This window comes from Bos grunniens, chromosome 3 (assembly GCF_055505025.1).
Source record: "Bos grunniens cultivar Pamir isolate PY7600 chromosome 3, Bosgru_T2T1.0, whole genome shotgun sequence".
NCBI classification, from domain to species: domain Eukaryota; kingdom Metazoa; phylum Chordata; class Mammalia; order Artiodactyla; family Bovidae; genus Bos; species Bos grunniens.
Window position 1 is genome coordinate 120300659 of NC_141167.1, and position 13815 is coordinate 120314473.

The 13815-nt window shown below is 44.1% G+C and overlaps 1 protein-coding gene across 1 annotated transcript in view; it reads right to left on the bottom strand.

Moving 5' to 3' along the window:
* Nucleotides 1-3248: 3248 nt before the first annotated feature.
* Nucleotides 3249-13815, bottom strand: part of GPA33 (glycoprotein A33) — a 52674-nt gene continuing 42107 nt past the window's right edge. The window contains exons 5-7 of the mRNA XM_086393903.1: nucleotides 5066-5185; nucleotides 4224-4356; nucleotides 3249-3836 (exon numbers count right to left, since the gene is read on the bottom strand). Coding sequence (XP_086250029.1) covers nucleotides 3698-3836; nucleotides 4224-4356; nucleotides 5066-5185 — 392 coding nt within the window. The 3' untranslated portion in view covers nucleotides 3249-3697. The remainder of the gene's footprint in view (nucleotides 3837-4223; nucleotides 4357-5065; nucleotides 5186-13815) is intronic.

Consider the following 13815-nt stretch of genomic DNA (forward strand, 5'->3'; position numbering starts at 1 on the left):
CAAGGGACTCTCAAGAGTCTTCTCCAACACCACAGTTCAAAAGCATCAATTCTTTGACGCTCAGCTTTCTTCACAGTCCAAATCTCACATCCATACATGACCACTGGAAAAACCATAGCCTTGACTAGATGGACGTCATAGTGAGCTCTATATCCTCTGCAGCCAGTACTGTGTTTGGCACATTGTTGTTGCTGTTCAGTCATTCAGTCATGTCCGGCTCTTTGCAACCCCATGGACTGCAGCATGCCTGGTTTCCCTGTCCTTCACCATCTCCCAGAGCCTGCTCAAACTCATGTCCATTGAGTTGGTGATTCCATCCAACAGTCTCATCCTCTGTGGTTCCCTTCTCCTCCTGCCTTCCATCTTTTCCAACATTAGGGTCTTTTCTAAAGAGTCAGTTCTTTGCGTCAGGTGGCCAAACTATTGGAGCTTTAGCTTCACAGCATTAGTCCTACCAATGAATTTTCAGGACTGATTCCCTTTAGGATTGACTGGTTTGATCTCCTTGCAGTCCAAGGGACTCTCAAGAGTCTTCTTCAACATGACAATTCAAAAGCATCAATTCTTCAGTATTCAGCCTTCTTTATGGTCCAACTCACATCCATACATGACTACTGGAGAAACCATAGCTTTGACTAGACAAACCTTTGTTGGCAAAGTTATGTCTCTGCTTTTTAATATGCTGTCTAGGTTGGTCATAGCTTTTCTTCCAAGGAGCAAGCGTCTTTCAATTTCATGGCTGCATGTGAATTTCATGTAATTTCACTGCAGTCACCATCTGAAGTGATTTTGGAGCCCCAAAAATAAAGTCTGTCACTTTTTCTGCTGTTTCCTCATCTATTTGACATGAAGTGATGGGACCAGATGCCATGATCTTAATTTTTTGAATGTTGAGTTTTAAGCCAGATTTTTCACTCTCCTTTTTCACCTTCATCAAGAGGCTTTTTAGTTCTTTGCTTTCTGCCATAAGGGTGATGTCATTTGCATATCTGAGGTTTGATATTTCTCCTGGCAATCTTGATTCCAGCTTGTGCTTCATCCAGCCTGGCATTTCACATGATGTACTCTGCATATAAGTTAAATAAGCAGGGTGACAATATACAGCCTTGAAGTACACCTTTCCCAATTTGGAACCAGTCTGTTGTGCCATGTCTGGTTCTAACTGTGGCTTCTTGACCTGCATACAGGTTTCTCAATGTGACACATTGTAGGAGCTCACAAAATATTTATTGCTGAAAGAATGTGGTGGGTTCTAATCTCCCTCGTTTTCTTACCCAAGCCTGGAGCTAAGGTGGGTGAACTTTCAGAGCCCTTCCAGGGGCAGAGGTCAGCCAGGTCAGGGCTGGGGGAGGTGGCCACCTCCTTTCCACCACTTTCAAGATCATGTGTGTAAAACCTTGCACCAGGAGGGCTGGGAGACACCCAAAGTAACTAGAAGACAAGGAAATGACCTTGAACAGGACATGGTGACAAAAAAAATTATTCATTCAACAAAAATATATTAAGTTTTGTGTCAATATATGCCAGGCCATGAGTAAGATCAGTTCTTATTCTCACAAATCTCACAGTCCTAGGCAGACACAGACCGTGGTAATGACAGTACCGTGGGACAGGTTCAAGACAGGGGTACATAGGTCAAGAGGACTTTGAATGTGTGGTGGGAGAGGGTGACAGAGCTGAGTGCTTGGGGAGGAGGAAGAGTCACCAGATCTCTGACAGTTGGAGTAGGGGTTGGGGATCTGCTTTCTTCCCTCTCTCAGGAGCGGTACTCTTGGGGTATATCTGGCCAGAACCTCTCCACCATCTTCCTTAGAGTGCATGCACCAACTCCCAGGTCCGTGTGTTCTTTCTGATGTTGCAGGCACCTGGAATATTCTTCTGTAATCAGCGGGGCTCTGTCCTGTCCCCAGCAACCGTTGCCTGACCCTACGATGGCTACAAGCAATGGGACCTGCAGGATCTGACCCAGTTGTCTCCTTGCTTGACTCCCTCACCTCACCTCACCTCACCTCACCTCTCCCAGAAAGCCCAAGAGAGGCCCACAGTAGGCTGACACACGACAACAAAAGACATAATCTTTACCTTGATGTGAATAAAGCCCACTTTAAAAAAGAAATAACAATTTCCACCAACAATTTTATTATTACTGACAGCATTTTGAATGAACCAAAGAATTTAACAAGACATATAAAAAATATATTTTTAAAAATCAAAGATGGACAACAGATTTATAGATTTGCTTTCCTGATCATTCAGAAAAAAAAGAAATGACAATCTTTACTTACTGGCAAATTGTATTTGAGTGAGAGTAGCCACTGGATCACAAGACCCAAGCAGCAGGATACTGCCAAGTTCTTGGGAACAGAAGAAGTAATCGACCAACAGGTGAGAGGCTGTGGGAGGGGTAACTAGACAGCTGGCCAGCACAGCAGATCTGGCAGCCCAGCCAAGACAGGAACAGGCCGGGCAGGGCAGGGGTAGGTATCAAGAAGCAGAGATGGGCATGTCAGTTACTCTGGCCTGGAGAAGAATCACTGTGAACACAGGGCCAGCTGCAAACTGACTCCAGTGTACATACTCACATGAGTGTGTGTGTTCACTTAAATCATCTCTTCCTTCATTCATGAAATTAGCAAGTGGGTTTGAGTGGAAGTCATCCTGTGTCTCGGGGACCAGAGAGGGGAAGGCTCAATCTATGAAAGCAGTTTCCTAAATTTAGGTGGACTGAGCCTGCTAGAAGAGCTGTAGACTGTGAGGGCTCCAGGAAAAGCAGGGGGTTGAGGCCCAGGCCTTGCTCCAGGAGTTCACACTATACACAGAGGGCCTCCAGGCTCCTCTGTCCATGGGATTTTCCAGGCAGGAGTACTGGAGTGGGGTGCCATTGCCTTCTCCGATACACAAAGGGAGAGACCCTCAGACAACTGTGCCATGTGGCCTGTGATGGGTGTGGGACAAAGTAACAAGATTGTCCCCATCTGTGTGTGAGATTAGGATGGGGTTATAGAGTTCACTTGCATTTGAGACAGGCCTGGAGGGGCAAGTAGGATTTAACAGGCAGAGATGGGAGTTTCATGGGCATTCCCAGCCAAACAGAGAAAGCAAAACCCCATGAGGGAGTGTGCAGTGGGAGCTGGGGTGGCACTTGCAGGGAGCATATGGAATGTTCAGAAAAGTTGTGGGAGATGCAGCTGGAGAGGGAGCTTGAGGCCAGGCCAACATGGGTCCAAAGCAAGGAGTTCACACCAAAGTTGGATAAATAAAGACTTATGTACTCATTTATTCTTTCATTCATTCAACAAAAATGCATTGCGTGCAAAACCTCTGCCAGGTGCTGTTCCCCTGGGTGCTGGGCACACAGTGGGGAGGGCAACTTCTGCCATCCTGAGGCTAGTATCACCTCTGGGGAGCAGGAGTGCCATGGGGAAGTGGAGGCTGCTGCCTAGTCCAGGGTGAAGGGCCCTGAGGGTAATAGGAGGGTCACTTCAAAGGGGAGGGCACTTGGCAGGGTCAGTCAAAAGTGACATCCCCTTGGCTAGGCCAAGCCAAGTCCTCCAGCAGCCAACATGGGGAATGAAACATCCCTCAATAACTGGGACAAAGGGTCAGAAAAGTAGGGTTTGGAAAGGAGGGGAGAGGCCTGGAGGCAGGGGGATGACCCCTAATCCTCCCACTGGCCCTAGCCTGCAGCAGGCCCGGATCATCGGCCAGCCTGGTCAGGGATCTCTCGGCCGGCGTTCCTCTGGTCTTCATGCCTGTAGTCATCCTCACCCTCCTCTTCTTGTCTTCTGGAAAGCTCTGTCAGCTGCTCTGGTGGCTCCCGGTAGGCCGCCCGATTCCTGCAGGCATTGAGGAGAGAGGGGAAGGGTTCACACTCACCCATCAGGACTGAGGGAGCTGGGTCTAGTGCTTCCTATGAGGAGAGAGCAGCCTATGACAGAGGCTTGCCCCCACACCCGGCCCTGGACACCCACAGGAAACTCTACCCTGGGATTAGAGACTGGCGAACCACGGGCCCTGGAGTCATGTCCCAGATAGCAATGCCACTTTAGGATTTGGGTGAATCATTTAGTATTTTCTCAACTATAAAATGGGATGGATAAAAGTTGTTTTTATTGTTAACAGCTGCCCCCTGAGGTGTTGTGAGAGGAAGAGGCTGTGAGGAGCTGGAGCACATCTTCCTAATCTGCTTAGACCCTTGCTAACAGGCTGTCCCCGACACTCACGGCCGTGCGACCTCGGCGTCCTCAGCTTTGCCGGTGTCCCGGCAGCAGCAGCAGTACAGGATGATGCCAATGATGACAAGAGCCGCAGCCACGCCCCCAGCGACGCCCGCATACAGAGCCACATTCATGGAGGCTGGGAGAGACAGAGCCGCAAGTCCTGTGAGCGCTAACCACAGTTCCCAACTCGAGCCCATAACACAAGTCAAGATGCAGGGAGCATGCCAGGGATGAGGAACCACAACAGCCAGTGTCCCAGATGTGAGAAGTGGTCCTTCCCAGGCTCTGAGCGGTGCCTGTCTTCCCAGCCCAAGGGGCAGTGCCGCCAGCTTCTGGGGGCACTCCATGGAAGGCACAGCCTCGTGGGAATGGAACCAGACAATGCGGGAGGATACTTCTCAGAATGAAGGTGTACAAAAGGCCAGATGGCCAGCAGATCTGAGCTACTCAGGCTCCAAAAAAGCCCTCAGGTGTCATGCCAGCTCCTACTCTAGCTCATTTCCAAGCTGCTCAGGGTGTCCCTCCCCAAGTGATGGGGCCCAGACTCCTATGGAAGCCAGATCTGGGCACTTCCCCGACTCCCACAGAGCAACCCTAAGGGTAGGACTAAGGTCTCCAGAAGCCAGTCTTAGGTGCTATTTCCAAACAACAAAGGGAACAGGGCTAGCCTCCAGATGAGGGGAACCTGGGACAGGAGCATCTGGTCAACGCCTCAGCCACCTGCCAACGGGAGACCCCAAGAGGCTGCCCAGCTCATCTCCCAGTCAGCTGACCCTTTGGACCCCCAGCCGGTCACCTTCTGGCCTTCACCCTCCCACTCTCCCTCCACCCCAAACTGCTCTTACGAGATCTGACAGCCACAGTGATGTTGCAGGACTCGGTCCCCACCTCGTTCCTGGAGATGCAGATGTAGTAACCTGACATTTCTGTGGAGATGTTTTTCAGAGAGAAGGTCTGTCCTGTGACTGGGAAGGAAGAAGAGTCAGGCTGAGGAGACAGTCCACCATAGTAGAATAGAACCAGCTAGGAAGGAGTATGGACTCCTGAACTCCTATGTAGATAAAAGCATTGCCATTGAGCATGTCTGAGCCTCATCTGGAATGTGGAGAAAATATCCACCTCTAGGGCTGCAGGATGATTAAACCAGGCAGACTGCACAATTCTGAAGTGCTTAGAATTCAGGCAGGAACTGTGTGTTTGAAGCCACCTTAATTTTGTGACTTTGGGCAAGGAACTTAGCTTCATTAACTCTGTTTATTTACAAATAAAATAATAATAGTGCCTTCACAACAGGGTAATTGTGAACATGAAATAAAGTACTAATGAATATAAGCCCACAACCAAATGCCTGATGTAAACTCTTAGGAAACATAATATGCATTATATATTACATAGAAATGTTTTATAATTAGATGATACAATTATCACTTTTATGATCTTCAGAAACAGAATTCTGCAGCTTAGACTCATGTGAAAGCAGGCTTTAGAACCTCAAGGACTCTGACTTCTGTATTTCTCTACCATGAGCGGTGTGTGTGTGAGTGTATGTGATATTTGTATGTTGTGTATGTATGTGTATGTGCGGTGGGGTGGGAGGAGGCAGGCAGTCAGTCTAGACTCTTCCTCTTTCTTTTCCACCACTTAAGTAAGCCATTTAACTTCTGTGAGCTGTAGTTACCTCATCTGGAAGTGGGAGGGAAAGTATCTGATCCCCCCAAATTCAGGGCAATGGTCTAGATGTCCTCATGAGAAGATGTTCTACTAAATCTATGATTCTACAAATGTCTTCACCTTGAAAGGGAGAGCTAAAGCATAAAACATAAATGTTTAGACAAATTTATATATCCTATCCTCAATGATGGGCTTTCCTGGTGGTGCTAGTAGTGAAGAAACCCCCTACCACTGCAGCAGACATAAGACATGTGAATTCAATCCCTGGGTCAGGAAGATCCCCTGGAGGAGAGCACAGCAACCCACACTGGTATTCTTGCCTGGAGAATTCCATGGACAGAGAAGCCTGGCAGGCTACAGTCCATGAGGTCACCAACACTTGGACACAACTGAAGCAATTGAGCTCACATACACACATCCTCATTAATGCTGTGTCATAGCCACTATTATGAGAGAAGAGTTAGAGACCTTGTCCTCTAATTTGCTGCACAGCCAGCCTCCACTGCTGTTACCAGGTGGGTTACACTCCTTCTGAGGAGATATTCTAAATTGCAAATAGGATCTGAGTGACATTTCAGAGGCAGTCCCTCATCTTCAGTAATAAGCCCAAGTTTCTTAATGTGGACATGATGTTACAGATCTGGCCTTGATAATCCAGCTTTCAGTTCAGTTCAGTTCAGTCACTCACTTGTGTCTGACTCTTTGTGACCCCATGGACTGCAGCACACCAGGCCTCCTTGTCCATCACCAGCTCCTGGAGTTTATTCATACTCATGTCCATTGAGTTGGTGATTCTATCCAACCATCTCATCCTCTGTTGTCCCCTTCTCCTCCTGCCTTCAACCTTTCTGAGTATCAGGGTCTTTTCAAATGAGTCAGCTCTTCGCATCAGGTGGCCAAAGTATTGGAGTTTCAGCTTCAACATCAGTACTTCCAATGAACACCCAGGACTGATCTCCTTTAGGATGGACTGGTTGGATCTCCTTGCAGGCCAAGGGACTCTCAAGAGTCTTCTCCAACACCACAGTTGAAAAGCATCAATTCTTCAGTGCTCAGTTTCCTTTATAGTCCAACTATCACATCCATACATGACTACTGGAAAAAACATAGCCCGGACTAGATGGACCTTTATTGACAAAGTAATGTCTCTGCTTTTCAATATGCTATCTATGTTGGTCATAACTTTCCTTCCAAGGAGTAAGCGTCTTTTAATTTCATGGCTGCAGTCACCATCTGCAGTGATTTGGAAGCCCAGAAAAAAAAAGAAAAGTCAGCCACTGTTTCCACTGTTTCCCCATCTATTTGCCATGAAGTGATGGGACTGGATGCCATGATCTTAGCTTTCTGAATGTTGAGCTTTAAGCCAACTTTTTCATTCTCCTCTTTCACTTTCATCAAGAGGCTCTTTAGTTCTTCTTCACTTTCTGCCATAAGGGTGGTGTCATCTGCATATCTGAGGTTATTGATATTTCTCCCAGCAATCTTGATTCCAGTTTGTGCTTCATCCAGCCCAGCGTTTCTCATGATGTACTCTGCATATAAGTTAAATAGGCAGGGTGACAATATACAGGCTTGATGTACTCCTTTTCCTATTTGGAACAAGTCTGTTGTTCCATGTCCAGGTCAAACTGTTGCTTCCTGACCTGCATACAGATTTCTCAAGAAATTTCTCAAGGTCAGGTAGGCTGGTATTCCCATCTCTTTCAGAATTTTCCACGGTTTATTGTGATCCACATAGTCAAAGGCTTTGGCATAGTCAATAAAGCAGATGTTTTTCTGGAACTCTCTTGCTTTTTTGATTATCCAGCAGATGTTGGCAATTTGATCTCTGGTTCCTCTGCCTTTTTTAAAACCCACTTGAACATCTGGAAGTTCATAATTCACATATTGTTGAAGCCTGGCTTGGAGAATTTTGAACATTACTTTACTAGCATATGAGATGAATGCAATTCATCTTGGTAGTTTGAACATTTTTGGTATTTCCTTTCTTTGGGATTGGAATGAAAACTGACCTTTTCCAGTCCTGTGGCCACTGCTGAGCTTTCCAGATTTGCTGGCATATTGAGTGTAGCACTTTCAGAGCATCATCTTTTAGGATTTGAAATAGCTCAACTGGAATTCCATCACTTCCACTAACTTTGTTCATAGTGATGTTTCCTAAGGCCCACTTGACTTTACATTCCAGGATGTCTGGCTCTAGGTGAGTGATCACACCATCGTGATTATCTGGGTCATGAAGATCTTTTTTGTACAGTTCTGTGTATTCTTGCCACCTCTTAATGTCTTCTGCTTCTCTTAGGTCCATACCATTTCTGCCCTTAATTGTGCCCATCTTTGCATGAATTGTTCCCTTGCCATCTCTAATTTTCTTGAAGAGATTGCTAGTCTTTCCCATTCTATTGTTTTCCTCTATTTCTTTGCACTGATCACTGAGGAAGGCTTTCTTATCTCTCCTTGCTATTCTTTGGAACTCTGCATTCAATGGGTATATCTTTCTTTTTCTCCTTTGCTTTTGGCTTCTCTTCTTTTCACAGCTATTTGTAAGATCTCCTCAGTCAGCCATTTTGCTTTTCTGCATTTCTTTTCCATGGGGATGGTCTTGATCCCTGACTCCTGTATAATGTCACAAACCTCCATTCATAGTAACCCAGCTTTACCTCTTGCTAGTTCCCCTGGTGGCCAATTCTTTCCCTGCCCAGCTCTACTCTGTTGCAAGATTGTATCTCAGTGTGAATTTTTCTTATCTGAATGTGCTATTCACTACACTTCCTCAAATATGATGCCCTCTGATTTTTCTAACAATCTTGCATTGTGAATGGAAGAAATATTTCAATCTCCAGTGCCCTAGAGGTAACTGGAGGGTTGGAGAAGTTAAGGGACTTCCCCAAGGTCACAAAAATAAGAAATGACAAACCAATAACAAAAATTCATTTTTAGGTCTAGAATTCCCAGAAACAGTTGACACCTTTCTGTAAAAAAATATAGAAAAGAGAACAGAAAGGTTTATAAGTAGAAAGACCATGCCAGGACCTTCCAGATCATAGATGAAGAAGAAGCACAGTTTATGAGTAATTGCCCCATTGTGGTCTCAGAAAGGACCCCATGGAAGAGAACATGAATCTTAGTGTTCTGGACAGTGCCACTAGCAGGAACGGCTGCAGGAACAGGCTGTGTGTTTCTAAAGGCTAGCATCATATAGAAATGCATCATTTATCTTCAAAATGAGGCCTCTCTGACCAAGAAACTTTGTGAACAAGATTCCACATTTTATGGGGTGACCAACAAACCAATCTTAGACTGCTACGCCTATGGAAATACCAAGTACAGACACATATTTTATGTGAATTTGTCTAAGAAGACACACCCAAAGGATTACCCACATGTCTACATCTATGGTTATTAAAGAACTTTGGCTTTTGGTTGGAGACAGGATGGCAGAGTAGAAGGACTTGAGCTCAACTCCTCCCACAAAAATACCAATATCATATCTAACTGCTGAAACAACCACTGACAAGACTGGAACCCACCAAAAAAGATACTCTACATCCAAAGACAAAGAGGAAGCCACAATAAGATGGTAGGAAGGGCACATCCACAATATGGCCAATCAAATCCTATACCCACCAAGTGGGCAACCCACAAGCTGGTAAATAATTATATCACAGAGTTTCTCTCACAGAAGTGAGAATTCTGAGCCTCACATCAGGCTGCCCAGCCTGGGGGTCTGGCATTGAGTGAGGGGACTCCTCAGAGCTTTTGGTTTTTGACCACAAAACTCCACAGAACTGTGGAAATCAGAAACTCAACTCTGTTGAGTTGGAGGGTGCACACAAGGTTTTATGTGTACAGGGACCCAGGGAAAAAGCAGTGACTTCATAGGAGCCTGAGCCAGAAGTATTTGCTGGTTTTGTAGAGTCTCCAGGGAAGGCAGGGGGTGGCTGTGGCCACTGTGGAGACAAAAACACTGGAGGCAGAGGTAAGGGGGTGTACTCTATGGTGTGGGCTCTCCTGGAGGGCGCCATTTTGACCTGGCCCCACCCAAGAGCTCCAGTGTTGGGATGCCTCAGGCCAAACAACAAACAAGGCAGGAACACAGCCCCACCCATCAGCAGACAGGCTGCCTAAAGTCTTCTTGACCCCACTGCTGCTGCTGCTAAGTCGCTTCATTCATGTCCGACTCTGTGTGACCCCGTAGACGGCAGCCCACCAGGCTCCGCCATCCCTGGGATTCTCCAGGCAAGAACACTGGAGTGGGTTGCCATTTCCTTCTCCAATGCGTGAAAGTGAAAAGTGAAAGTGAAGTCACTCAGTCGTGTCTGACCCTCAGGGACGCCATGGACTGCAGCCTTCCAGGCGCCTCTGTTCATGGGATTTTCCAGGCAAGAGTACTGGAGTGGGTTGCCATTTCCTTCTCCAATGCATGGAAGTGAAAAGTGAAAGTGAAGTCGCTCAGTCGTGTCCGACTCTTCGTGACCCCATGGACTGCAGCCTACCAGGCTCCTCCATCCATGGGATTTTCCAGACAAGAGTACTGGAGAGGGGTGCCATTTCCTTCTCCTAAACAAGATGCTACTAAACAACAAATGAATCACTGAAGAAATCAAAGAAAAAAAATTTTAAATACCTAGAGGAAAATGAAAATATAAAAATAATGATTCAAAACCTAAGTAGTTCTAAGAGGGAAGTTTATAGCAATACAATCTTACCTCAAAAAAAAAAACAAGAAAAATCTCAAATAAACAACCTAACCTTACACCTAAAACAACTAGAGAAAGAAGAACAGACAAAACCCAAAGTTATCAGAAGGAAAGAAATCATAAAGATCAGAGCAGAAAGAAATGGAGACAAAGAAAACAATAGAAAATATCAATGAAACTAAAAGATGGTTCTTCAAGAAGATAAACAAAATTGATAAATGTTTATCCAGATTCATTAAGAAAAAAAGGAAGAGGACTCAAATCAATAAACTTGGAAATGAAAAAGGAAAAGTTACAATGGACACCACAGAAATGGAAAGGATCATAAGGGACTACTACAAGCAACCATATACCAATAAAATGAACAATCTGGAAGAAATGGTCAAATTTCAGAAAGGTATAATCTCCCAAGACTGAACTGAGAAGAATACAAAATATGAACTAATCGCAAGTACTGAAATTGAAACTGTGATTTAAAACCTCCCAACTAATAAAAATTCAGATGGCTTCATAGGCTCATCTATTTAACATTTAGAGAAGAGTTAACCAGAGTTCCAGTTGTGCAAACCATTAGTACTTGGTACTTATACATAGAAAAGACTTAACACCTATCCTTCTGAAACTCTTGCAAAAATTACAGAGGAAGGAATACTCTCAAACTCCTTCTTTGAGGCCATCATCACCTTGATATCAAAATCAGACAAGGATACTACAAAAAAGAAAATTAGAGGCCAATATCACTGATGAGTATAGATGCAAAACTCCTCAACAAAATACTACTCAAACAAATCCAACAATACATTAAAAGGATCATATACCATGATCCAGTGGGGTTTATCCCATGGATGCAGGGCTTTTTCAATACCTGCAAGTTAATCAAGTTAGTGTGATATAATGTGCTAAGAAATTGAAGAATAAAAAACATATGATCATCTCAATAGATGCAGAAAAGAAAAAATAGAAAGCTTTTGACAAAATTCAACACCTATTTATGATTAAAAAGAACTTCAGAAAGTAGGATAGATGGAAACTACCTCAACATAATAAAGGCCAAGTATGGCAAACCCACAGCTAACATTATACTCAGTGATGAAAAAGCTGAAAGCATTTTCCCTGTGATCAGAAATAGGACAAGGATGTCCTTTGCTCAACATAGTTTTGGAAGTCCTAGTCACAGCAATCAGAGAAGAAAAAAAAAAGGAACCAAAATTATAAAAGAAGTGAGACCCGAAAATGACCAGATCGCATCAAAGAATTTGGTAAATTTGCCAGATACAAAATTAATACACAGAAATACACTTCTATGCACTAACAGTGAAAGATCAGAAAGAGAAATTAAGGAAACAATTCCATTTACCGTCACATCAAAAAGAATAAAATACTTAGGAAAAACCTACCTAAGGAGACAAAAAAACCTGTACTCTGAAAACTATGAGACACTGATGAAAGATATCAAAGATGACACAGATGGAAAGATACACCCTGTTCCTGGATTAGAGAAATCAATACTATCAAAATGACTACACTATCCAAGCCAATGGCTTTTTTTTTTTTTTTTTTTTTGCTGAATTAAAACAAAAATTTTTTAATTTGTATGGAAACAAAAGACTTTTAAGAGCAAAAGAAATCTTGAGCGGAAAAAAAATGCAGAGCTGGAGGAGTCAGGCTCCCTGACTTCAGACTATACAACAAAGTTACAGTAATCAAATCAGTATGGTTCTGGCACAAAAACAGAAATATAAGTCAATGGAACAGAAGAGAAAGCCCAGAAATAAACCTAACACATGTTTGGCCAATTAATCTACAATAAAAGAGGCAATAATAATATCAGTACAATGGATAAAAGACAATTTCTTCAATAAGCAGTGCTGGGGTAACTGGACAACTGCATGTGAAGAATGAAATCAGAACATTCTCTAACACCACACACCAGGCTTCCCTGGTGGCTCAGTGGTAAAGAATCCACCTGCAATGCAGGAACCACAGGAGATGCAGGTTCGATCCCTGGGTCAGGAGGATCCCCTGGAGGAGGGCATGGCAACACACTCCAGTATTCTTACCTGGAGAATCCCACGGACAGAAGAGCCTGGTGGGCTACAGTCCACAGGGTCACAAAGAGTTGGACACGACTGAAGTGACTTAGCACTCATGCACTAACACCACACACAAAAACAAACTTAAAGTGGATGAAAGATCTCAATGTAAGACCAGGCAGTACACAACTTTTAGAGAAAAACATAGGCAGAACACTCAATGACCTAAATCGTAACAATTTTTGGAGCCACCTCACAGAGTGATAAAAATAAACAAATAAAAAATGGGACCTCATTAAACTTAAAAACCTTTGCACAGCAAAGGAGACCATAAACAACATGAAAAAACAGCACACAAGATGGGAGAAAATATTTGCAGACAACATGACCAGCAAGGGATTAATCGCCAAAATATATAAACAGCTCATGTAGCTCAATATCAAAATAACAAACAATCCAATCAAAAAACGTGCAGAAAATCTAAATAGACATTTCTCTAAAGAAGACATACAGATGGCCAAAAAGCACCACATCATTAAGTCAAGGATGCTCAACATCAGTGACTGTTGGAGAAAGGCAAATTAAAACTACAAAGAGGTTTACCTCACCTGGCCGGAATGGTCATCATCAATAATCCTACAGACAATAAATGCCAGAGAGGGTGTAGAAAAAAGGGAACCCTCCTACACTATTGGTGGGAATGTAAATTGGTACAGCCACTATGGAGAACAGTACAGAATACTGTTCAAGAATAGAGCTACCATATGACCCAGCAATGCCACTCCTGGGCATACATCTAGAAGACACCATACTTCGAAAAGATACATGCACCCCAGTGTTTACTGCACACTGCGCACAACAGCCAAGACATGAAGACATCAACAGATGAGCGGATAAAGAAGAAGCAGTACATATAGACAATTACTCAGCCATAAAACAGAGTGGAATAATGCCATTTGTGGCAACACATATGGGTTTAGAGATTATCATACCAAGTGAAATAAATCAGAGAAAGATATCATGTAAATCACTTATATGTGAAAGAAAGTGAAGTCCGACTCTTTGCAACCCCATGGACTGTAGCCTACCGGGCTCCTCCGTCCATGGGATTTTCCAGACAAGAATACTGGAGTGGGTTGCCATTTCCTTCTCCAGGAGACTTCCCGACCCAGGGATTGAAACTGGTCTCCTGCA